General features: G+C 37.8%; 1 protein-coding gene across 1 annotated transcript; it reads left to right on the top strand.

Annotated features, from left to right (window-relative positions):
• The first annotated feature begins 278 nt into the window (after window positions 1–278).
• On the top strand, window positions 279–17,709 carry LOC149071527 (uncharacterized). The gene is made up of 6 exons (XM_089247993.1): window positions 279–736; window positions 4,002–4,077; window positions 8,164–8,310; window positions 9,669–9,722; window positions 16,112–16,354; window positions 17,591–17,709. Exons 1-6 carry the CDS (start codon window positions 731–733, stop codon window positions 17,707–17,709), a joined length of 645 nt encoding a protein of 214 aa, XP_089104119.1. The 5' UTR covers window positions 279–730.
• Window positions 17,710–26,598: the final 8,889 nt, after the last annotated feature.

The following is a 26,598-nucleotide window of genomic DNA, read 5'->3' as shown; positions in this document are numbered from 1 at the left end:
AGCGGAGTAAAAATTGTTTTTGACGTGAAAACGTCTATAAAATTGGTGCTGGATGTGGTGAGGCAATCTCCCCCCTGTGTCAATCAGGGTACGCCGAGTTAAATCAGCTTGATTTAAATCAAAGTTCGCTATACATACATACACATTTCAACATGTACCAATTCGTTAGAAGTTCTGCAGAGGAATATGGACGATATTGCGGTAGCAGGAGTTATCGTATTCCAAAGTTTTAATCGTAAACCAAGAAAAGACGTGATTGGCTGAAATCGTGTCATCGCAGTAACCAGTCACCAGCGTGCTAATGCTTCCTGTGTTACTAAGAAAGTAGGGATTGTAATTACGCATCTCTTGGCCCTGTTCAGTTTGTTTCTGTTTTTTAATACTTTTTATGTGTGCTGCCATCTGCTATCAATTTTGCCGGAAGCTATACACTGAAAAGAGTTCCGCGAGAGAGAAGGTTGAGAACCGCAAGTATAACATGATTTGTTATAGTTTTAGAATCTGTGGAATTCCAATGTACACACACTTCACCGAACACCCCGTACAGAAACTTTATAAGCCGTGTTTGGCTCATATTACACGTGGTCGCCTACCTGTCTACCACAACTTACGGTTAGTATACGTCAGTCCACGTCTACAGTTACCCGCTACGTGAGCGATCGGGCCGACATTAGGTTGCTCCGTCCGTAGCTTAGAATTTGTCCTAATATAGTTATTATTATAGCCCACAATGAAGGTAAGTTCAATTATTTCTTTATTTTTTTAAACGAAATTCAGGCCCAAAATGTAGGAAAAACTATTATTTGGATTTCATTATTCATCATTTTAGAGAGTTGATTATTTTTAAATGAATCAGAGTCGATTCTTTACAGATAGCTTTTGAATTTTCTCCCTAAAGTAAACTTGGCTCCTATACCATAATATATAAGTAATACAGTCGAATCCCGTTATAACAAACTCCAAGAGACCGGAGAAATCACTTCGTTATAACGAAATTTCGTTATAAAGGAATTCCAGGTCTCTGCATTTTTCCTATGTAAACTTATTTGGAGGATTAGAAAAGTGTTCGTTGTATAAAACGAGAATTTAGCTATAACGGTATTCGTTAAAATGGGATTCGACTGTACACATAGTAAAATTTATGATTGGGGATCAAGGATTGTGTTTGTATGTGTGAGCTATTTTTGTTGAAAGTTAAGAATTAGTATTCTCATACACCCTATCATAAAGGCGACACACTCAGCGACCCTGGTAAACAAACTGAAAAATAAACAATTTTTTTTTGTATATACACTTATTTATAGTCTATAATAATTTTGTAACCTTGGATATTTGTATGAGCTCATAATGACATTTGTTCCCAATATTTATAGTAAAGTTTATGTGCACCACTAATTATATAAAAAGGGGAATTTATATGATGTCAATGAAATATGTGAGTAATTTAAATGTGAACGTTCTTAAGCTGCATCTGACACTATTTTTTTCTATTTTGTATCATTACTTGTTGAAGAAAAGCAAAAGTTTGGTATTTTTTGTATCATGTTTACCCTACCTGACCCTATATGGTTTTATTTTTAGACCATTCTCGAATCTCTCGCACTTTAAAATGCCAACTTTTTCCTCTGACTCGCCCCACAAGTATTTTCCACACTTCTTTTGAAATCCCAGGATGCGGTCTCCGGCCCTTATGTGCCACTGGACCAACACCCCCCTATAGATAAGATAAGATTTTATCTATAGGGGGTGTTGACTGGGCGCATGTGCACATTTTCTCCCTAGTCATTGGGTTCAGCTATCCATTTTAGTCAAATGACTTGTACGTTGCATCGAGTTGATGGCTGTCTTGATGGGGAGAATGACGCGAGTGATTCGATACGTGCAAGCACGGGGCAAGGGGTAGGGGACACCACTATAAAAATCTTTGCCAACTTTTTCCGACACAACTCCTTTTGCCTATTTTGAGGCAACGGAAGTAAGGTGTTTTGTATCAGGGTTGTCTGGGGTTGTGAGCAGTTCTATCTATCTATCTACCTTTATATATCGATCTATCTATCCCTAAAATAAAGAAAACAATAAAGTGAATATTTTATTAATATTTTGAAAATTCTCTTCAAAAATCGAGGAGAAAATATATTTGACCCTCTATGGCTTATCTCTATAAAAACATATTAGATTTCTCTTTTTTAATGTAAATTGGTATCGTTTTCATATTTTGCTTGGTGTAAATTAGTGCTTGCGGCATATTTTAATTGATGTAAATTAGCACTTTCAGCTTTTTTTTTGATCGAAGCAATATATAACACAGCAACTCAGGTCTATCGCCATCTATGGACAATTTACTACCCAGTGAGTTGTTCTGGAAGTGTAAGTGTGTGTATCTGACATCCATCCCTTTGGGAATGAGCGCAAACCATCCCAAGATGGTCTCTCTGGGTGGTCAGCGATCATGCCTGTGTATCTAGTGTTGTCGGATTTTTCAGTGCTTGAGAAGTGAAGTGAGTGTAATGATTGAATTACATTTGTACCGTTTGTAGGTCTGCTGCTCTCTGTGGTGAGACCTTTTTTTTAAGGGGAGATCGGCTCGCATTCGCGCCTCGAAGTTGTTATCCCCAGAAAACCAACTGCGCACCACCACTATGGTGACAGTGGCGTTGCGTTCGAAGCTGGGACCTCGCGGTGCGATTCTGTCACTATGACCACTGGACCACCACAGCGGCATGTTTCGGTCTTCTGTCTAATGGTACCTGAAGCTAATTTTTCAATGAAGTTCCTTTTTGTCCTCTGGATTTCTTTTCTTTGTTGAAAAGTTTTGTTTACTTTTCTCATGTTCTTACATCTTGGGGATCTTATGGTATTGTTTGTGTCGATTTGGAACACTTTTGCACGACGTTACATTAGAAAAACCACCTCGTGCTTAATTTTTGCACACCAGTGTAGCTTTGGGTAAGTAGCTCCTGCCATTTTGTGCAGCAAGTGCATTGAAATGTATTTCACGGGAATAAAAATTAACGTATCGAATATGCGAGACGAATATTTATAGCCATATTCACATAAAAACCCAATTTATAAACTATGCAAATTATCTTCTTCAACCATTGTACAGATTAGAAACCAAAAGCAAGCTTCGTTGATGAAACGAGAAAAAAACCGGAACGTTTTTATAAGGGAAAAGTCGGGAAAATACGGGAGTGACCAGTATACGGGCAACGTCAATGAGCAAGTAGAAGCGTCAAAAACATGTAACAAATATTTTCATTTCCTCTACGTAAATCATCTTTAATCCTAGGAATATCTCGAGCCCCGTTTACATGTGCAATAAAATATCCCGGAAAGTTACCCGTAACAGGGATTTTCGCTACAACCCGTTTACACGGCGTTTAGTTTAGCCGGTATTCTCCCTCTTCTTTCCGGAAGTCGTCACTGGTTACATGGGTTGAACGGAAATGGTTGATTCAAGATGGCTGACGAAGGAGCTTACAGTAGTTTTCGCGGCACAAAGGATTATGGGAGAGGAGGCCCGAGCCACCCACCATTATTCCGCAACAAAGATGGGATCTTCGTCCCTCTTTTTTTCCCCACGAGGAAAAAAAGTTGCCATGCAGGTAATAATCACCAAAGCGACCCCCAATCTTGCACATGTAAACGAGGTTTTGGTAAAATATCTAGAAACGGAAACAAAAACAATGAGAAAAATTTGCCATTACATCGGAGTTGGTTGCGTTTTCACTGACATTATAAACAAGATTCATTAACGTTATCCTATTTCGAGATTATTCTGAACCGCCATTTATTGACGTTATAGCTGAGGTGTAGTTACAACTGCGGTCGTTATATACAGTAGTTTGACTGAATATTCAAATATACTACACGGACCATAGAGTGTATTTGAGGTAGTTTTTCACTGATAAAAATGAATATATTTCACGTCTCTCTTAACCACCAAAACGTAGTCACGTGCAAACTTTTTTTGTGCTTATTTTTATTTTACTTCATTCTAGAAGATGGCTATGCTTCTGGTTATTCTGTGCTTGGTAATTCTGTCACCCGTTTCGATTGTCGGACAAGATGAACCAAGTAAGTGCAATTTGATCAGAATCGCTGTTTTTCTCCATACTTTTTGAAGTTCGTTCATATGACTGTTCAATGAAAGTAGAGATAATAGTATTTTGGAATTACCGACGTATATACATTTATAACCTAACTAAAGGTCTAATTATCATCATAGGATTAACGAAACCAGTCGATATGATGACCCGCTATCAATTTCAACTGATGTTGATTTCGGAAATCAATAATGACAAAATTAAAAAAAAAATACGAGAGTATATATACTAATTTGCATAATATATATATATATACAGTACTAAAAGCATTAGGAGAAAACCATGTGTTTTTTTTCTTTTACACTTTTACACAATTTAAAAATGCTCAAAAGGCGTTCAAAAATTTCCCTGTACCAGTTTTGAGAGGGGAAAATACAATGTGCAACAGAACAAAAAAAAATCTAAATTTTCATGCGGTCCCATGTTCTTTCTCATGTAATAAGGATTATTATTGGTCTTTTTGGTATTGAGGGAGACAAAAATCCCTTTTGCTGAATCAGATTTATATTTCTCCGTTGGCAATACTACAGTGACAACGCTGTCATAAGTTATGTCAGACATCGGTGCTTCTTTACTTATACAATGTTGTGCATATGCTCAATGTTGATGCTAATGTTCTCTCATTTTTGGTTTTATTAACTTGTTTCATGTCAAGTGTTTAAGTAAAAAAAAAACACTTTTTGACTGAAACTGACAGGAGCTACGAGAACGAACAAGAACAAAATCTCCAGAGTGCTATACACGATCCATCAGAAACAGAAGCTCCATTTGAAGCTAATCAGGGTGTATATAGCCGGATTATATATATTGTCATCAAGACCCGATGTTGTTCACCTGACAAACCCTGTTTAGGATATATCCAAGTTATCATAAAAAGCCCAAAAACTCGAAAAAAAAATGCCCTAGAAATTTGGAAAAATGCCACAAAAACTGAAAGAAAAAGTCCAAAAAATTGCTATAAAATAATAAAACAAATTTAGAAAGTGAACCAGTCATTATATTAACTGGAGGTCAAAGGGGAAAAACCCTTAATGGTATGTATTGAAAATCGCGTTCATTCTCCACATTAGATTTCACCAAAAATTGCTAATGGAATTTGTCAACTAAACAATTCATATTTTATTAGTGGGTTATGATATCTCCAAGGCAAAAATTAAATTTCGGGAAAGACGAGATAAACTTTTTTCAACATCAACAGATGCTATTGGGAACATTATTTGGAAGTGGGAATCTTATCTACTCACGCAATGTTAATTTCTCTTCAGTTTCAAAATTTTTAGACATTCCCGTAAAGACCTAAAAAATTTTGTGCTCAGATGGGCAGAATGTTATAAGTCACTTTTTTAAACTTTCACGATGGGAAATTGAGGAACAATATTTTCCCAAAATGTAATAACGTGGCTTTTTTTGGCTTGATACAATTTGCCCCTCCGTTGTTTCCTGATAAACTGAAAGAGAAAGACAAAATTTTGCCACCTCCCAAAATTTTTACGAACGAGACTCCGGAATGCGAACAACCTAATTTTTTGGGAAAAGTAACTCTTATGACATTTTGCCATCTAAGCACAGAATTTTTCTACAGGCAATAAGTACACCTTCCTCCCATATTATTTTTTTTAATTTCATGATAGCAAATTGGACCATCCCACTTTTAGCACACTGACTTTATAGATTGGATCAGTCACCTCCATAATTTGCTGCAGGGACTGAATGGTGGAAGCCAGAATGGTGAAGATGAATCTCACGTACGCGTCATCAGTTCTTCAATATTCGAAGGGGAAAATAAAGCTTACGAAATCTTACCGCATGCAGCATTCTTACGGATCATAATCATTCAACATGAATGCGCAAATTTCAAAATTCTCTTTGTAGTACAGTAAAATCCCCTCTTAACGGTCACCCCTGTTTTAAGACCAAATGAAAATATCCCGGCAAAAGCCTATTTAAATAATGTATTTCGAACCCCTGTTTAACGGTCACCCTCAGATACGGCACGTATCTTTCATAATTCGTTGCATTGGACCAAAACCCCTGCATGGACACTAATAGTTGAAATTTTGATTCGAATTATGCTCACTAGATGGCAGCAGAGTTTAAATATTTGATCAACTTTTTTTTTATATTTGGCTACTTTTTAATGAAATTTTGGCTGGAAGTTTGTTAATGTTTGGCCCCTGTGATGTCTGTTTAGAATCTGAAACCATGTCTCGCTGATTGTTCTTGTATATTTTACATTATTCCCCGCTGTTTAATATTGCCAGCTGTAGTATAATCGTCGCTCTCTATCACTAAGGTAAATGAATTCAATGCATTCGTTAAATACATTTTCCTGTAAACGGAATAACGGAAAAAATCATTGGATTTAATCTTTCAGCCTAAAATATATTTTGAAGCAGTTGAAATACTCAGCAAAACCAACCACACTGCGATTGACCAGTTTATCGAAAACAACAAACTACATACATACAAACAACTTATATAATGAATTAACATTAATTTAGTATGTAAACTTTGTATAATATTTATTTTTTGATTTTATTTTCGTACCTATGCGATAATTATGTACAGGGTTGGCAAAACGTCCGTATAAACTCTGAAAATTCATAAAAACAGGAAAAATAACCGAAATAAAAAACGTTTTGCAGGGTTAGCATCGCTAGGTCACGGGAATTTTTTTGCCGGAACAGCCGGTAGGTGGCACTGGTTCGAGCTATTTCGGTGGAAATATGCAAATAAGACGCTTATAAGAACTTGCGCTCCTAATCCACAATCAGTTCACCGTTGTAAACCGTGTATGTGGACCTGCTGACACTGCCGTTGATGGATTTGTAACTCACCTGCAATGTGTTATCCCCTGTGGGGATGATCATGTAGAACACATATTGCTGCAATAAACAATTTGGAGGCATTCTATTCGTTATTTGCGTTATCTTATCTTTGACTTCTGTACGTCAGTGCCGCCTATCGGCTGTTTTTGAGTTTTTTTTTCTTGTCTAAAAAAAAATTTCCGTGACCTAGTGATGCTAACGTTTTTTGCTGTAAAACGTTTTTTATTTCTGTTAATTTTCCAGTTTTTATGAATTTTTAGTTTCTACGGACTTTCTGCCCACCCTGTATATTCATGACTTTAAACGCATCTCATATTGTCAGAATTTCATTCATATTCAAATAAAGAACCATATCACTTACTGTTAATACTGAAAAATACAATTAATACAGGTTACCCCTTTAATACGGTCACCCCTCTTTTACGGTTGCATTTTTTTGTCCCAAGAGTGTCCGCAAAAGAGGGGTTTTACTGTACATGCAAGCACTATACCAGTTCCCTTTGAAAATTAATCTCCCCCAACTGTATATGAGGGGTTCACAACCATTGTAGACCAAGTCCATTTATCTTTATTATGGATAGTTACACCTTGAAGTTTTTGTAAAAGCAGGGCACTAAAAAACGGTAGTTTTAACTCAGCTTTGACGTACTTAATTCCTTTTGCACCACTTGAACTGAATTAATTATCTATAAAAGACTTTAAGGTGATATTATCCTTAATAAAGATAAATGTACTTGGTCTGTACTATACATATATGGTTGTGAACCTCATATGGAATGCATAGGATCAGAATTTCTTGAATTCACTTTCGTTTGTTTTGTTGCCTACTCTTGGAACTTTTACTATACATTAAATTTACTTGGAATTGATTCTAAACTTTTCTCTGTCATTTATAAAGAAAGATACAAGATGAGGAAATTAACGAATTTTTTTTTGTTGAAAAAAAATTCTGGCCTACTTTTTATTTTGAAAAAAATTCAAAAGTGAAAAAATATCCGAGAAAAATGTTCTAGAACCTGAAAAAATGCCTTGTGAAAAAAGTATTGAAAAATGAAAAAAAATGCAAATAACATCCGGGTCCTGATTATCATATACTATAACCTGATATAATAATAACTGTCTTTTTATAAAACTAAAAAAAAAAAAATTACTTGATTGAACTTATCCTTCAAGATTTTTTTGAGCTGTCTTCAAAGTTTCGATTAAAATGATCTGGGGTTGATTTGCAGATGAAAATGAGCGATCAGAACAATCGCACGAAGACCGCAAAATTGTAGAAACGCAAGGACCGTTGAAAACTTCGGACAGGATCTCAAATCACGGATTACGTTCAGAGATTCCATCAGAAACGGAAGCACCACCTCCAGAAAATCAGGGTATTCAGCATTTTTATAGTTAAAAATATCTGATTTATTTTAAGAACTGTCAGAATTACAATTTACTCAATCAGAACCAATTAATCATAAATAATTTCTGTATACAATGTACTAAACCAGTATGTGTATGTGATCAAGTATGTAATAGATTTCAGATGTAACGATAATACACAAAATGTTTTAATCAATTTTGTTTAACCTTATATATAATACTAGCTATAATACCCGGCGCTGCCCGGGTTTTCTTCAATGAGGCTTTTTTGGATCACGTGATATCTCCCTCTCTTTTTCTTGACGGACATACAAACCGTGTCCAAGTTAACCAATATGGCGACCTGCACGATTCATGAAATAAACAAATCTAGATTTACACAGAAACGTAGAAATGAATGTATATTTTTCTTTTTTTAAGGGGCGCTAGGTATTTCGATCCCCCCCCTCCCCCTGAACTTCAAGTTATCCATCTGTCTGTTCCAGCTTCCAAAAATCCTTAGTTAAAGCTGTGGAATTTTTTCGATGTACTTTTCACGGGCTCATAACTAATTTTAAAATATCCTAACCCACATGAATTTATGCAAATAAATATCAAAAGAGACAATATAGAGACATTAATTTTCATACTTGAGAAGATATGAATGAAATCAATGATATTGCTCGAATATCCAACTCAAAAGTATAGGTTTGGCTAATTACTTCGTATTTAATCTCCAGGGCTTCGTATATCTCTAAGCGAACTCAATATTTAAAAAATCGAGAATTCTATACAATTTTTAAAATTATTGATGGGGCGGAAAATCCCACTAATTTCCGACTTTCTACAGTAAAATCGACAATTTTAGCACTGATTTCTGTGAGGATCACCCTTTTCCTGACTCTCAAAGCGATGCTGATGATGATTGTGACGTCTATTCAAAAAGCCTCATTACTGAGAGTATATGGAAAATGTGGCAAACCATTATAAAGGCATAAACTATTATACATATACTAACAGGATTAAAGAAGTGACAAACCGTTGTAAAGGCATATACACGTCTGAAACGCATTGCTAGGGAACCACGGTAACCAAAGTAAACATTCGGAAAGTGATTGTTGATGTCCAAAAACAATTGTTGCCCGACAGTTTTTTGCCCATTTGCCCTGCTCTGACGAAATTTTAAAGTAGCCTATCGTTCAAGTCGGGTCCCATTTGGTATACAATGCAAAATTTGGCGACGATCGATCTAAAATTGTAGATTTGTATAGAGAACATACACACACACAGACAGACAGAAAATCAATTTTATATATATAGATTAGAATGTAGTTTACGCATTCTTCTCTCTACTGTGTTTCCTTAACCACCTCTGAATAAATTTCAGATGACATTGAATATTTTGGACATGTGGATGATGAGGACAACGAAGTTCTTTCAGGTGCGTATTATAAAAACTTCACAAAATAATGTCAGGTTACTCTTATCCACTAAATACTCGGCCGAGAAGTAATAATGAGATAAATATTTGCTAAACAATCTAATTTTTTTGATACTAAAAGCTATTGGTAAAATTAACTGTTACAATATACTAGCTACAATTCCCGGTGCTTTGTCCGGGTTTTCTTCAATTACTTTGAGGATTGAAAAAGTGACCAACCGTTATACAAAGGAATAAGCTATTATACACTATACGGGCAGCATTAAAGAAGTGACAAACCATTGTTAAGGCATATGCATGTCTGAAACGCATTGCTAGGAAACCACGCTAACTAACGTAAACGTTCTGAAAGTGAATGTTGAGGCTCAGAAACTATTGTTGCCCGACAGTTTTTTGCCCATTTGGGGCATTTGCCCTGCTCTGACGAAATTTTAAAGTAGCCTATTGTTCAAGTCGGGTCCCGATTGGTATACATGAAAAATTTGACGACGAAAATTGTAGATTTATAATATTGGGTGATTTTAATATTTGAAATATTGAGTGATTTTAATATTTGAAATATTGAGTGATTTTAATATTTGAAATATTGAGTGATTTTAATATTTGAAATATTGAGCGATTTTAATATTTGAAATATTGAGCGATTTTAATATTTGAAATATTGAGTGATTTTAATATTTGAAATATTGATTGATTTTAATATTTGAATCGGATGATTCTTTTTGAAACACCCTGTATATTCATTTCAACGTTTCTTTAAATCTAGATTTGTTTCTTTCATGAGTCGCGCAGGAAGGCGCCATATTGTTAACTTAGACACGGTTTGTATGTCCCTCAAAGAAAGAGGGAGATATCACATGATCTCCAAAAAGCCCCATTGAAGAAAACACGGGCAGCGCCGGGTATTATAGCTTGTCTTATACATAAATGTGAAAGTATGTATGCATGTATTTGTATGTAAGTTTGCTCTTTATACAAATCTACAATTTTAGACCGATCGTCGCCAAACATTTCGCATTTATATACCAAACAGGACCGTGATTGAACCATAGGCTACTTCAGAAGTTCATCAGAACTGGGCAAATGCCCGAAATGGGCAAAAAACCGTCGGGCAATAATGGTTCCTGGGCACCAACAATCACTTTCGGAACGTTTACGTCGGTTACCGTGGTTTTAAGCAATGCGTTTCAGACATGCATATTCTTTTTACAATGATTTGCCTCTTCTTTAATGCTGCCAGTATTATAGTTTATTCCTTTATAATTAGTCACTTTTCCAATCCTCCCAGTAATTGAAGAAAACCAGGAAGCGCCAAGTATTAAAGCGCCACTTTTTCACCTGATCGTTGATTTGATCAATTTTTTTGAAAAAATTGAACAATTTTTTTATTGCACGAATCTCTCTCTCTCCCATGGTCTCATTAAAAAAATCCTGAAAATTTGGTTGTATTTGGATGAGTAATTTTTGAGGAGAACTACCCAGAGTACGGGAAACTTTATGATCACCGTGCACTTGAGACAATAAAATCTCAATCTTTTTCATCATTTTATGAACTGAACAGTTTCCTTTATGTTAAATCATAATTTTTTTATTCATTTACATTGATTTCATGCTATTTCATCATGTGTGGAAGTTACTTTTAATGCATTTTTTTGAAAATTTGTAAAAAATCAAGTATTGGAGATACATAAAATTTTATACTGGTATAGCATACAGCATAATCAAATACATGTGGTTATAACCGATTAAAGTTGATTGTAGAGCTCCCAATCATCAAAATCTGCAACAACATGATTTCATCAAACGATTCAAATGTGATAATTAAAATTTTACAGGGCTGTCTGCCAGCATGAAAGAAAGAATAATTTTTTTCTCTCTTTCCATTTACTGTGTGCAAAGTTATCAATTTGAATAGGAAGTTTCCTTTTCCAGACAGCATACACCATTGCTTCTAATTTATTAATTGTGGCTTTACTTTGGACTAGCGAGTGAGTATATAATCAGCTCAGAGCTAAGTTAAGGTGTGTTTTAGGTTAAACATACAGTCGAATCCCGTTATAACGAACTCCAAGAGACCGGAGAAACTACTTCGTAATAACGAAATTTCGTTATAAAGAAATTCTAGATATTTTTATATGTTATTCCTATATAAACTTACCTGGGGGGATTAGAAAAGTTTTCGTTAAAACGAGATTTTTTTCTCTCGCTGTAACGGTATTTGTTAAAACGGGAATTGACTGTATTTACGTTGCAAAATAATAAAATAATTTCCGTTTTTAAGACGTTAAAATTTTGGTAAATCTTTCGCGACACTCCCCAGCTCATTTCCACAGCTCCCGGGAAGTGGGGGGGGGGGTGAAGGGAGGACGCGACCCACAATTTGGGAACCATTCCTCTCAGGAAGTATTCAGAATCTATCAGTGTTTTTTTTGAGTTTGCAGGGGGGGGGGGGGGGGGAGTAGATCGTGTTAAGATAAATCTTATTATACTTCACTGGCTGGTGTCAGCACCTCTTCTGGTCTGGGCACCAGGCTCGCAGCATTCGTAACGAAATTGTTTGAGGTGCGTCTACGCAGGGTCGCAACTACGGGGGTGCAGGCGGGTCTGGTGCCCCGAGCGCCGAACCAGAGGTGGCGTAGATTTCATCAACCAACCCTTCCTCAGCATTACATGGGGGCGCCAGAATGCCCTCTTGCCCTGGCTGACCAAACACCTAGTTGCAGCCATGCATCTACAATCAAATATCTACCAGCAATTTTCTGTATCGTTTAAAATGAGGTCTGCAAATGTCGTTTATTCGTTGCGCTATTACACTATTTATGCAATTTTTTTTTTTTGAGTTTTTAGGCTACAGAGCACCATCTGTGAGTGAAATTTTAAGCTATTTTCCTTATTTTTAAATCGGCAATTCAGTTGAATGTGCTGGGGGGGGGGGGGGGGGAGTGGCCAACAGCTGGCCCGTGAGGTGACTTTGTGCGGCTACTACATAACCGTGAATTAAATTAAATTTATGATAATTATATTTCAGCTGTCGGTTCCAACAGCAGATTTCCTGATCATCTGCTGGCGCACTACTAATCCGTGACGAAAATTATTTCGTAATTAATTAGTTGAATTGAGTAATTAAATGATGGTGCGGCCCGCGAAGCTGCAGCTGACCATCATGTTGGCCCAGGAAAAGAAAGAAGTTGGCCACCCCCCCCCCCCCCTTCCCCCGGTATATGCTATGCGCAATATACACTGTATGCCAAAGTGTCATTATATTTTGTAGAATATAAAATATTAGTTCGTGTTACAGTAGACTCTCGATAATCCGGCCCGTCCAATAATCCGGCGTTATGGTAGGTTTTCTTCGGGCATAGAAGAGAAGAACATTCCCTAATGCGCAGAAGTTTATATTATTATGGGCTTTTTAAACTAACTTTCAGTAATCTGGCACGCCCTTGTCCGATGCGTATCGGATTAACGGGAGTCTACAGCAGGGATGCACAACCTTTCCAATTCGCGGGCCAGATATGCGGTATTTCTGACAGTTGTGGGCCAGGAACTTGCACATATTGGTTGTGACCATACGACCCATATTTTACGAGATGCTCACTATTTTGGTAACAACAACTACTTTTTTTTAATAAAATGTCCCGTTTTCCAACAAGGATTACTTCATTTCTTTAATTCAAGAATTAAGATTATTTTCAGGACTTATAAATTATATTATGATAATTATGACAATAATAATCATAATTCATTATAATCATATAAATATATTCGTCGCACATATTTGTCAAACATATACGTTTTCTGACCCAATAGTAGTACTCATCATTTTCCGCGATTGGCGATTTTTTAGAAATTTTAACGATTGTTGGCAACTTTACAAGCCTTTGACAAACTTTTCAGCTGCGAAAAGCAACTTTTCTCACCCTTCACAAATATTTCGGCTGTAAATGGCAACTTTACTTGCCTCTTTGCATTCGACACTTTTTTTTTGGCTGTATCTGGCAACTTTACTTTCAGTTTTCTTCAATAAATTTTTCACCTTTAAATGGGAACTTTTGCTTTTTGACAATTTTATAGCTGTAATTGGCAACTTTACAAACCTGTGACAAATGTTTTTAGCTGCGAAAGACAACTTTTCTTGTCCTTGAGAAATGTATCAACTTCAATCATTTTTAACAATTTCATGGCTATAATTGGCAACTTGCCTTTGATAAATTTTTCGTCTTTAACCGGCAACTTTTTATGCTTCACATTTTTTTCCGGCTGTAAATGGCTACTTCTCAATTGTTAAAATTACAATTACAAATGTTTTACTTACAATTTGATATCCCGTATTTTATTAAGCAAATATGGTCAGCCTATGTATTTATCGCGTTGCGTATATTGGTACGTTTTTCTACCGGAAAAATTTTCGCAGGCCGGATACAAGCCCCACTCTTGGCGGGCCGCATCTATCCCGCGGGAAGGAGGTTGTGCACCCCTTGGTCTACTGAATAATAAAGTGACTTTGTTTTCCCCGTACTAATAATTTTTTCATGACGGACCTGAAGGAAAAACTGATACATTCGATCGTAAGGACAATGGATACGTGGATGGTGTGCATAGAAACAAAGAAATGCGGATTACGATCATAGATCCACGTCATCATCCTAAATACAAAAATTTTTCCATGATGGTTTCGGAAGAACTCTACAAAACAAACTATGGTATAACATAATGCAAATATTCATTTTTAAAATTTCGAAGTAATTCCTCTCACATCCTTGCTCAATTACACGAGATAATTTGTTTTTGCATTCATTTGTTTTGTGCGATAGATAAAATTTGTTAATTCATTAAATTTATTTAACCCTTTAAGCGGTTTTTAAAATTTTCCTGATCCGCATTATAACTGCCACATTTGCGTGAAACCTTCACAAATTGCCATCTATTTTTAAAAAAGAAGTATTCTTTTGTACCCCGAATTGATAACTGTGCCGGACAGGGGAATTTGCTCCGCCCATCGCTTTTATTTCCCTCACTATGATGCAAAGACACCTGCCATGACATGTGTGGCTTTCTAGGAAGAGAAATACTTTTTTTTCGGAAAAAATGCGTTTGTATCATTTATATATACTGAGCGTATACAGTGAAACTCCTCCGGCACTACAAATGTGGTCGTTTGCGGAGGTGACCGCTGAATGGAAGTTGTACGACAGGAAAAAAAACTTTTAGGGGGGTTGGCGTGTCAAAAATTATACAAAGAGAAGTATTAAAGTAAAGTGAAAGCAACTGTCAGCTTTGACCTGAGTTAGGTCCGACCGTCCATGTACGGTGCCATTCAGTGCACACACGCTCCAAGGAAAGATTGAGATATTCGTTTCCTCTGTAGTCTAGTGCGTCCAACTGGAAAGTGAGAGGACGTGGGTTTGATTCCCCACTGGGGCAGTTGGATTTTCTCTTTCCAGACTATATCTTCGAATCATCCAGCTGTAAAAAACCTTTTCATGAGAACTATTAGTTCTTAACATAATGCATTTAGGGGAAAAACGCACAAAAACGTTTTCCCCAACTCTTATCTATAAGAGAGTGGCCCAGCACAACACCTCCTAGAGATAGAAGGCCTTTGCACTGTTGACATTTGTATTTTGAAACAAAGCATCCTATTTCGTTTCTTCTTACTTTGGCGTAGAATCTTCCTGATTGGCTCACAAATACCGCATAGTGATTGGATGTGGGACATAGAAATCGCCAATTCTGAGCCCGATAATTTCTTTTCCTCACAAGGATGATACTGTGAGAACCCAGGCTCTGTCCCTAGTGGGATGTAAGCCTTTTACCCCGAGGGGTTGGACCACGCTGGAGAGAGCTGGCTGCGCCGGGCCGGAGGGCCTGGGTTCCAAACTCCCCGGTCCGGTGCCTCCAGTCCTCGATCCTTATGATTGGAGCTCCAGGCCGTGAGGCCCGGTCTCCCTACCACCATTGTCCACAGCAAGCCACAGAACGCAGCCCCCCCGACCCGGGGCAAGATCAGGAGTATCCCACAAACCCCGCAGGAGTCAAAGCCACCCTTGGTCACATACCCAAAGGCCCGACCCCAAAAACCTTCGGGAAGTTTGGAGAGTTTTATTATATTTCGACTATTTATACAGAATTTACAAAATTTACAAATCAATGCATAGCTTCGTTAGCTTTTAAACCGCGAGTGACGTGACAGTTACCCTACGTGGGGACGATTTTCACATATTGAGCTGTCGCCAGGCGCGTGCTTTTCGGACGCAGCAAATTTTCCGCGAGTGCGTTGTTGTTATTGAGTCGCTGTTCTTTACCTGTTGTGTGGTCAGCCCAGGTGATGGACCACTGCTGACTCGGCTAGTTTGCTCTTGTGAGCCCTCAATTGTCTTTGTGACCAGCCCAGGTGCTGGACCACTGCTGTCAGGGTTGGGTGGCACGGGTGAGCCTTCTGTTGTCTACGTGGCCAGCCCAGGTGCTGGACCACTGCTGTAATGGCCGAGTGAGCGAGCCCTCGGATTTCTATGTGGCTAGCCCAGGTGCTGGGCCACTGCTGTCGTGGCTGGGTGGCTCGGGTGAGACCTCTGTTGTCTGTGTGGCCAGCCCAGGAGCTGGGCCACTGCTGTCTAGGCTGGTTGGCTCGGGTGAGTCCTCTGTTGTCTACGTAGACAACGATGATACTGGCACGAGCAGGGAGTTTTCCCCCGAATATGCTGAGGGAAAACGGACTACTTACTGTCGTCACAAGCAGACCGCGGAGGCCTTCTATCTCTAGGAGGTGCTGAGTGGCCGCGGACAGGTTGCTGCCGACGTCATGCAGAGATGGCTGCCGAATGAGTGTGATTTTTTTTATTATGTCTATGGAGAGTATTGTTCGTTCCTAGAAAAAGTGGCCGCGAAGGAAAGTTGGCCGGGGAATAGGGTGGTCGCGTATGGAAGTTTAAATTTATTTCTTTAGAGCTGAGAAAGAAAGGGGAGCGGGTGGGTCTATTCTTCTCGCGCGCCTTTTCTTTATTAAACTTGAACAAGTGTTGACTCCGCCCACTGGCACTTAATTGATTGGAAGGGGGTTTCCCTGTAAAAGAGACTTCAACGCGTTTTCAGAAGCCCAGGTGTTTCGGGGTGGCTGAAATAAAGCAGATCTACTGTAGTTCGACCAGATATTACGGGGGTGGCTGAAATGAAGCAGATCAAGTTATAACGAGATATTTCGGGGTGGCGGAAATGTAACGTATCAAGTATGACGAGATATTTTGGAGTGGCCGAAATAAAGCAGATCTAGTTTGACCAAATATTACTGGGTGGCTGAAATGAAGCAGATCAGGTTTGATGAGATATTTCGGGGTGGCTGAAATGAAGCAGATCAAGTTAAGTGATACTAACCCCTGGCCCGGCTAACATAGTTCGCCAGATCAAGTTATAACAAGATATTTCAGGTTGGCTGAAATGTAACATATCAAGTATGACGAAATATTTCGGGTTGGCTGAAATGTAACATAATCAAGTTTGACGAGGTATTTCGGGTTGGCTGAAATGTAACATACCAAGTATGACGAGATATATCGGGGTGGCCGAAATAAAGCAGATCAAGTTCGACGAGATATTTCGGGGTAGCTGAATTAAGGGAGATCATGTTTGACGCGATATTTCGGGATGGCTGAAATGAAGCAGATCAAGTTTTTATTAGATATTTCGGAGTGGCTGAAATATAGCAGATAAATTTTGACGAGATATCTCGGAATTGCCGCTCAAAGGGCTAATACTATTGAACGACGTATGATTAAGTTTTATATCGAATTGTACCTATTTTCTCACCAATTTTTTTTCATTCTATACTTTATCATTATCAGGACTAATAAAATTCTTTCATATATTGCCAGATTTCTCGATGGTGTTTAAACCACACGTGAAGACGCCTGGAGATAGTACTGCTATAGATGTCAGTATTAGAATTTTACCTTGGTTATGGAGACGAATGATGAAAGGTTGGCATGATTAAAAATTGTCATTGTTAGGCTGTTCGAGCTGACAAGCATGTTAATTCGTGATTGTTTATTACTCCCGTCAAAAAAATGTAAAATGGACATGTGTCAAATGCCAGATTTTATTCAGTTGATACAGGAGATTCCCATAATTATGGTATCAAAAGAAAAAAGAAAATACTCCCCCCAGGTACGCAGCATTGCAATCATCTCGTGTTGGCAATGTCGAGTTCACTGAAGTTATACCATACCCCCCCTTGAAAATCCTTGATGCGTTGTATCTGACTTTTATTTTATAAGCAAATTTTTGGAACTAGTTGTATACAGGGTGTTTCATAAATTGGACGGATTTTGAAAAAGATAAAATAGTCAAGAAATTCACGCAGTTGGATGCGGTTTGCATCATGGTAACATCTAGATTGCACAGCAGGCATATGTACGGAGCGGAATATGATCAAAGTGTTTGAAAATTTCAACGGGGTGAATAGGATGGCCCACGAGCGATTTTAATACATCTCCAATAACTTTTCCGACAAGGGGACACCGGTTTCGTTTAGTAAGGGACAAGTCCAGGTTGTGGTATCGCAAGTTCCTCTCTAATAGGTTATCAATAAATGCAATAGCTTACTTCCGGGGGAAATGGGGGGGAGGTCAAGCTTGACGAGTTATTTCGGGGTGGTTGAAATATAGTGGATCAAGTTCGACGAGATATTCCGATAGAATTCTAATATAGACTTCTAACACAATTGACAAATTGAAGTGCGATAGACATAGCGGGATAAATCGAGAAGCTATACATACTTAGAATAACACAACAATAATCTTTTTTATGGGCAGTGCATTGTATAGGATGATCATTAATCATTAGTGTTTTCCTTTCCGGATATTTGACCAGCCCTGGTGATAGGCCACCTCTCTTCTCTTTATGGCAGTCTTTGGCTATTTAGCTCGGTTGAGCCCTTCATCTGCGTGTGGCATTTAAATTATTTGGAACAATGGTTTCAAAAGTAACAAACAATTTTCAAACGCGTTTTTTGAGGATTCATTTTTTTCGTTGCTCTATTCTACGCCAAACCACTTTTCTCAAAAACTGTGTGCAAGACATTCTCACGAAATTATATTCAGCATTGTTCTAGATAACGTTAGCTGTGCAATGAACTAGGATCTTGGCCATATATGTTTAGAATTTAAAATTTTTTAACAATTTTAATGAAAAAACTTGAATTTTTTTTGTCAAAATTCACGTATTTTTTCACGAAAAAACTGCCATATCTCAGAGAATATTTCATGTATCTTAAAACTTCACAGATAAGTCATAGAGACATACAGTATCGAAAATATTGAAATAAATTGTGTGGTTTTCAGTGTACAATGTCTGGCGTAAGTACAGAAAATGAGCCAATTTTGAGGACATAATTTAGAGTATCTCAAAAAGTTTTACAGATATTTCGGAAATTCCACTGGATTTCCTTATTCATTCAGTATTTTCATTCAAAACCCACTTGTTTTGTAAAAAAATCACTGTTTTAAAAAAAAAGTGACGCGCACGTTGTCAGTTTTTAACAAAAAAAAAACAAAAACTACTGCAACAAAAGAATGCTAAAATTTCTAGGAAGCTTTATTTGACATGTTAGTAAAATGAGCCAAATGTAACTTATTGTATCGAGAACTGTCTTATTTTAGGAACATATATCATAGCAACTGATGGAACCACCTTCCAGACAGCCATGGTTCATTTATAGGTTGGTACGACTTTTGATTGTTCGTTAGAAATACTACAGGCACACACATATACATAGATACAAATATATAAACGTAAAAACATACAATTTGTGACCTTAAGGGGACTTGAATGACCTTCCAACCGATCTACAGGGTTGGAATTTCGAATATGTTTCACGCAAAGCTTGTATAGGGACTAGACACGTCATATTGTATACATATAGTTTCATGCACTAAGGATTTCAATATACTGTACATAGTTAAATTACTCATTGTGAAGATGATATATTTATATAATTATAGGTACTATTCCGGTAAGGCGGCTCTTCTTGGCACGATATATGGAATTTGGTGATAATTCTTTGTTGGCGCAAAAAACGGCAGAAATAGTGATTGCAACGCTCCAACCCAATACATAATCGATTTAGATATGGACGGCAGTGACCACCAAAATTAACGACATTTCTCAGGGGCAGACATTTTCAGGGGATGACCCCTGAACCCCTCCAATCAGCAGCCCAATAGTACATACACATTTTAAAGAACAACATAAAAGTATTTATATTAGAACCTGATAATATACGATCAGTCAGTTATTAATGAACTATGATTATTAATTAGTAATCGTTAAGAACTAATGATGGTAAATTGATTCATTAAGAAGGGGGCTCTTAATGCTCGGAGTAAATAAATTAATATAATGCTTTACCTCATGCTATAAAAGTTTTTGTCTGTCAATGCCGCCCATGCTTCCAGATATCAGCAAAGATGACCACCCGATTCGCTGCTAAAGCCGGGTTTAGCAGCGAATCACACAAGAGTGAAGAGAACATCGGCAAAACCGCGGCGCATGACGCATTTGACTCCTCCAGAAGCAGTCGGCCAATCACGCCCGACGTAAAGCGCTGTCGTGAGCCGTACTGTAGGAAAACAGTCATACTGCTTTTCTTACTGGTGAGTGGACAGCGTGTCGCGCTTGGTGAATCACGTTGCGCGCGGCACAGGAAACCTGCTCACAGGAAAACCCAGCTTAAGCCTAATCAGAACTTCCCGTTACTACGACTAAAGGTCCCTTTCACACGGAGCGGACGCGGGTCCGGAAGAAGTTTTAACAATTGGAATATACTGCGCCTTTCAGACGAGCCGAAAAATCTCCGCACCTAGGAAATGTTCATGCGGGTCCGGACGTCGTCCGCATGTGTCAAAACCTAAGTGCGGGCTCCGCATTCGCACATACAAGTTTTGACAATAAGGTTATTCGGAGCTATTCACACGATGCGGGATATTATAACGAATTTAGCGCATCGCGATTGGTTGCAATGAGTATATATAATTCATAGTAGCGAAATTTACTTTGGGGAAGTTGAGTGGTTTCTTTCTTGTATATCGTTCTATTTTCTCACGTGGTTGCAGGTGGTTTTTTCACTTCTTGATTTAAATTTCATTATTTCATTTTATTAATTTCAAAAAGAGGCAGATTAATTGTTTTCATTGGAGTTGCCATCATCTCTTATGAATGGAGATCGTAGAAGAGAGGGATAAAATTTTGCTAATGCCTTTTGTGATGCTAAGAATGTAGGGATTGTAATTACGCCTCCGGGAACAAAAGATCAGATGAGGTTGAAGTTATTAGTGCTAAGGCACTTAGAGGTGATTAGTCTTTAAGTGACAATTGTGAACGTATAATTTGTGTGCTAAAGGTGCTTAGTGTTGTGATGATTAGAGTTGAGTGAGCAAGTCCCCTAATCATTATGTGACGAAATGAACCATTTGGTTTAAATGACAAGGAAAAGGTGGTGAGTGAACGAAAATGTTTATTCGTCAAATGTTACTGCAGTTTATTTATTTGACGGGTTGTTGTGAGTGTTAGTTATTAAGGTGTAGATTTCATTGTTCAGATTTATTAGAAGTTTGATAGTAAAAGTTGATTAGTTTCTTAACACATTTATTGCTTTTAGTGTAATTTAATCCATTATTTAATTAAACTATACTTTCTCGGCCATATGTTCGTACCTTTAAGGCGTGACAGATATATCCAGGTATATTACGAGCATACTGTAATATTGTTTTAAGTATTCATTTCTTTTGCCAAATTACATGTGCACGTGTATTTTTTTTAAATTTCAGCATGTTTTGTGTTGGTTTCTCTGATTTCGGTGATGAACATAGCATTCTTCTTGACATTCTACAACTGTAACATACGAAGCCGTCTCTATTACAAACCGAAAGATGAGAAACTGAAGTTCTACAGGATCAATAGCAAGGCTATGTACCAAGGGAATAAGTCAAAAGAAGACCTCCGTCTGATCCATGTGTAAAAAAAAACAATAAAAACTGTTGAAAAATAAATTTAAATGCATCCTTTATTACTTTTGTCTTCGTTTCTACTTGTTAAGATGGAAGCAATACAGTGATCTCTCACGTATGCATCGGTGCAAGAGAACAATAAAAAAGACGTATACGTGAGATGGACGTATAAGTGAAAACAAGGCTTCTTAAAATTGCGCATTGTAAGATTTATATTTTTGTAAAATGTATAATATGAAAATTGATATGTGCAAGTGCCAATGTAAAATATAGGTTTTGGCTCTATTCTTAAAACGCTAAAAAGAACATAATATTCCTTCCTAGAAATCTTTATACCCTGTGATTTGAATATTTTTTGCTTTTGCTTAATTATGTCAAGAAGAAAATCATATTGATTGTCAGAATCGAACCTATTTTCGGATAAGAAAGAATGAATCCCATTTTTAATATGATTGCTTCGAAAATTTCAGAAGTAGAAGGACTTGGACAATTCCAAGTTGTTTGGATTTCCATTTTTGAAATTAGGGATAACTGTTGCTGGAGTCTGAGAATTCAACTTTTTCAATGCAGTTAAATTAATAAGTACTGGTATAAGTTGATAAGTTGAAAGCTTTTTAATGTTTTTTTGTTAATTATACCAGAGCAAGAAACAGGATTCGGAACATTTTTACTAAATTAGAAATACGAAGGTTTTTAACAGCTGGCTGATGCGAAGCTATTTTTAGAGAAAGAAAGATACTTCATCTGGCTTTGCGGGGAATCGATCCCACGTCCTCTCAGTTTACTGGTGAGCGCCTGGTGACATCATCCTTGGATAAATTAGAAATCGCCATCGCATCAGTGGGTGCCAGCATAGGTAGAGAAGTAATTTTTTTAGTGTTTTGTTTTTGAACATTTTAAACTCGGTTCACCATTTTTCCATGAATAATCTATTAATAATACGTGAATTATGTGAAAATCTATTAATAATGTATTAAAACAGAAATTGTCACCATCAATGCACGCATTATCACGAAATTAATATATTTTATGTAAAACATCGAAATGCATCAAAAATGACAAAAAATATTCTCATATTACTTGTCCACGCAGACATGTAGGCCTACTAGTTATAGAGTTTTCGTCCGGGACATGGACTACGGAATTCAACCAATCATCTACTAACGCGTCCGGCGTAGACATTCTGTCTAGACTTCTCTCATGTTGTATTATTGACTGATACAAAAGGAGCGTACCTAAGCTGAGTACGCCATAGTTGACGGATCACACAAGCTGCAAGGAGTGCGTTCGATTTTTCCGAAACGAAAATGGGAGTAAGCATGAAATTACTTAATATACTTGTTTTTGAGTTATGTTTCGATATGTTCATTGCTGGTTTTATTTCAATTCTTATTGAATTATTTATAACAACGTGATATTTGGCATTTGATAAGTATCTTCCGCTATGATCCAGAGAAAAGTTTTGTTTCGGTCATTGTAATTATCTCGGGTAAAACAACAGCTACAAGTTGTTAATCAGAATTTGGTGTTTCTTTATGCTTGCGTGAAGTTTATAATGTCAGTTTTTATCATTTGTTACAGGTGAAACTAAAGTTTTCGATGTGTTTCATCGCCCTTTTGGCTGTGACTTTCGTGATAATATGGTTGTCGTGTAAGTGTTGCGGTTTTCTAACTTCAAATTTGTATTTTGCAATGATTACGATTCTTAACGATGTCCCGTTTTGATCTGTTATTTGTATTCTCTTCGCAACTGAAACATGGTTAACTAACGCCAAATTAAATTAACATTCAATTCTTTTAATGTCGGAATTCTACACTGCTGGCCACCCAAATTGCAACACCTAGAAAGACAAGAGATATCGCAACAATATTTATTTTGTAGATAACATGTTGACTATGAGAACCCCCTTCTCCATCAACTACCAACATCTCCTCGAACAAAAGTAACTCCACTCATATTTGTGAAAACAAACAATATCTTTAATTACTAACGGTGAGAACAAGAAAACCACATTCTCTCTCTCTCAAGCACACACACATCATATTATATAAAAGAAAAACCCTCCGGCCTTCGTCACCAGAGATGCACTCCCCCTACGTCTCTTCTTCTTTTTCTCTTCCTCCGGGCCCCCCAACAAGAATTCACTCCCCCGCAGTCTCTTTTTTCTCGATCAGTTCTTTCCTGTAAGACCCCTAGGCATGACACCTCCCCTCCAGTTTACAATTACTGGACAATTGTCCATAATTCGTAAACTCATTCACCAAAATAATCAAGGTGCATTCATTATGTCACTCTGAGCCATGATCGGAATTTAAAAAAAAAACAAAAATACACTATATGCAGATAATACATAATACGAAGATAACATATAAATACTTCAAATGCCAACATAAATACATGAAATGCCAACATAAATACATGAAATGCCAACATAAATACATGAAATGCCAACATAAATACATGAAATGCCAACATAAATACATGAAATGCCAACATAAATACATGAAATGCCAACATAAATACATGAAATGCCAACATACAAATACATGAAATGCAAATAACATACAAATACATGAAATGCAAATAACATACGAGTACATGAAATGCAAATAACACACAGCACAACGTAAATTTTTTTTTTTTTTTTTTCCCACATCCACACTTATTAAATCACATATGAGGTGGATCATACTGGTAAATATAATTTGCTATGACATTTTTTCCCCTTTTCGTGCAACATCATTAGTAGAGCCTGGATAGAGCATCCGCATCTGTATTTTGGCTTCCGGCTTTGTGACTTATAGATAGTTGAAACTTTGAAAGAGCCAGAGCCCATCTCTGCAACTTTGCATTTCTGGGCACCCCTTCGCATAGAAATTTGAGCGGATTGTGATCCGTGTACAGGTGGGTCATCCTACCTAAAATCCAGTGCTCAAATTTTCCCAAAGCCCAAACGACCGCATAAGCCTCTCGTTCTATTGTACTCCATTTACTCTGAGTGGGAGTCAGTTTCTGGCTCACGAAGGTGATCGGTCTGACTTTGCCATCGACACCTCGCTGCGCTAAACAAGCACCAACTCCTGTTTCTGATGCGTCGGTATGGATTTCAAATGGTTTCTCTAAATCGGGCGTGAATAAAGAAACCACCCTGCACAATGCTCCTTTTAGTTTCTGAAAAGCGGTGTCTGCCTCTTCCGTCCACGGAACATCATTCGGTATTGACTTCTTCGTTAGATCGGTCAATGGTTTAGCCACGGTCGAGTAATCTTTCATATATTCCCGGTAATAGTTAAACAGTCCTAACACTGACCTCAGCATCTTTTTCGTCTTGGGAACCTTCAGCATTTTTATAGTTGCCAACTTCGCCGGATCAGGACCATGTTTCCCTGAACCAATGACGTGTCCCAGGTACTTTACTTCCGATTTTCCAAATGTACATTTCTCCAGATTGGCCGAGAAGTTCAAAGATTTTAATGTGCTCAGCACTGCTTCCAAGTGAGTCATATGCTCTTCCCAACTACCTGAATAAATAACAATATCATCTATGAAACTCTCTGCGTACCCACTATGTATTCTCAAAGCCTGGTTCATCGTCCTTTGGAACGTTGCCGCAGCCCCCGATAAACCAAATGGCATCACCTTCCACTGATACTGGCCTCTTGGTGATACGAAACTTGTCAACTCTCTACAACCCTTATCCAAAGGAATTTCCCAATATCCTTTTAAAATATCTAGTGTAGTCAAATAACGTGCCGCTCCTGCTTTGTACCTCAATTCGTCGGAACTCTGCATTGGAAATGGGACCACCTTACTAGCTGCGTTAAGTGCCCGATAGTCACAACAAAGTCTTACAGTACCATCTTTCTTGGCCACACACACAATAGGGTACACGATCTCAGCTCTAGATGGTTCAATTAGACCCCTATCCAACAACTCTCCAATCTGGCGTTCTACTTGAGGTTTCAGTGCTTCTGGAACTCTGTAGATGTGGGGCTGTTTCCTTGTTGTTCCCGGTTTCAGCTGGATTAAGTGAGACCCTACTTTGGCACGTTTTATTTCCCCTTCAAACAAGGTTTGAAACTTCCTGATAATTTGTTTCAGATCCCTGACCTGTTTTTCATCCAAATGGCTTAATTTTTCCATTCCGTTAGATTTTTCTAACAAACCGTCTACTTTCCGATGCTCCACGGGGACATGCCGAATTTCGCCAAAGTCATCGTCTTCCTCATAGATTAAACCCACCGCCCGTATCGGCTGTATGTATTTGCGTAATTTGTTTTGGTGTAAATTCCTTACGCTTCCGTCGGGTAACCTAACAAAATATGAATGGGGACCCCTGATGTCTACGATCTCTCCTGGACCACTCCATTTCGAACAAAGCTTGTTTGTTGAATCTGGGATAAGGACTACCACCTCATCACCCACTTCGAATTTTTCATCCTTAGATCGCAAATTATAATGATGTACATACTTTTCTTGTTGTTTATTAACAGTTGTAGACACAAATTGTTCTGCTTCCGCTATATTTTCTCGAAGGGATCGCAAATACTGTGACACTGAACCTCCAATACCCTGTGGTAAAACCTCATCATCCTCCCAACTAGACCTTAGTATGGCCAAAGGACCCACTGGCATATGACCATGCACAAGCAGAAATGGAGGTACTCCGGTCGTTGAATTGGGAACCTCTCGGTAAGCCCACAGTAAAAACGGTAATTGTTTATCCCATGCTCTACCATGACTATGAATTGCGTGATGCAGCATGTTTTTCATCGTTCCCACGAAACGCTCAACCAGCCCATTCGACTGTGGATAACCCGGCGTAGAAAACTTAGGGCAGCACCCCAGTCTACTCAAAAATTCCTGTGTGAGACTC

The sequence above is a fragment of the Pholcus phalangioides genome, unplaced genomic scaffold, assembly GCF_987345545.1.
Source record: "Pholcus phalangioides strain wild (caught in Gottingen) unplaced genomic scaffold, Ppha-v1.0 ptg000018l_1, whole genome shotgun sequence".
NCBI lineage: Eukaryota > Metazoa > Arthropoda > Arachnida > Araneae > Pholcidae > Pholcus > Pholcus phalangioides.
The sequence above is the reverse complement of the archived record's forward strand: the minus strand, read 5'-3'. Positions and strand labels throughout refer to the sequence as shown.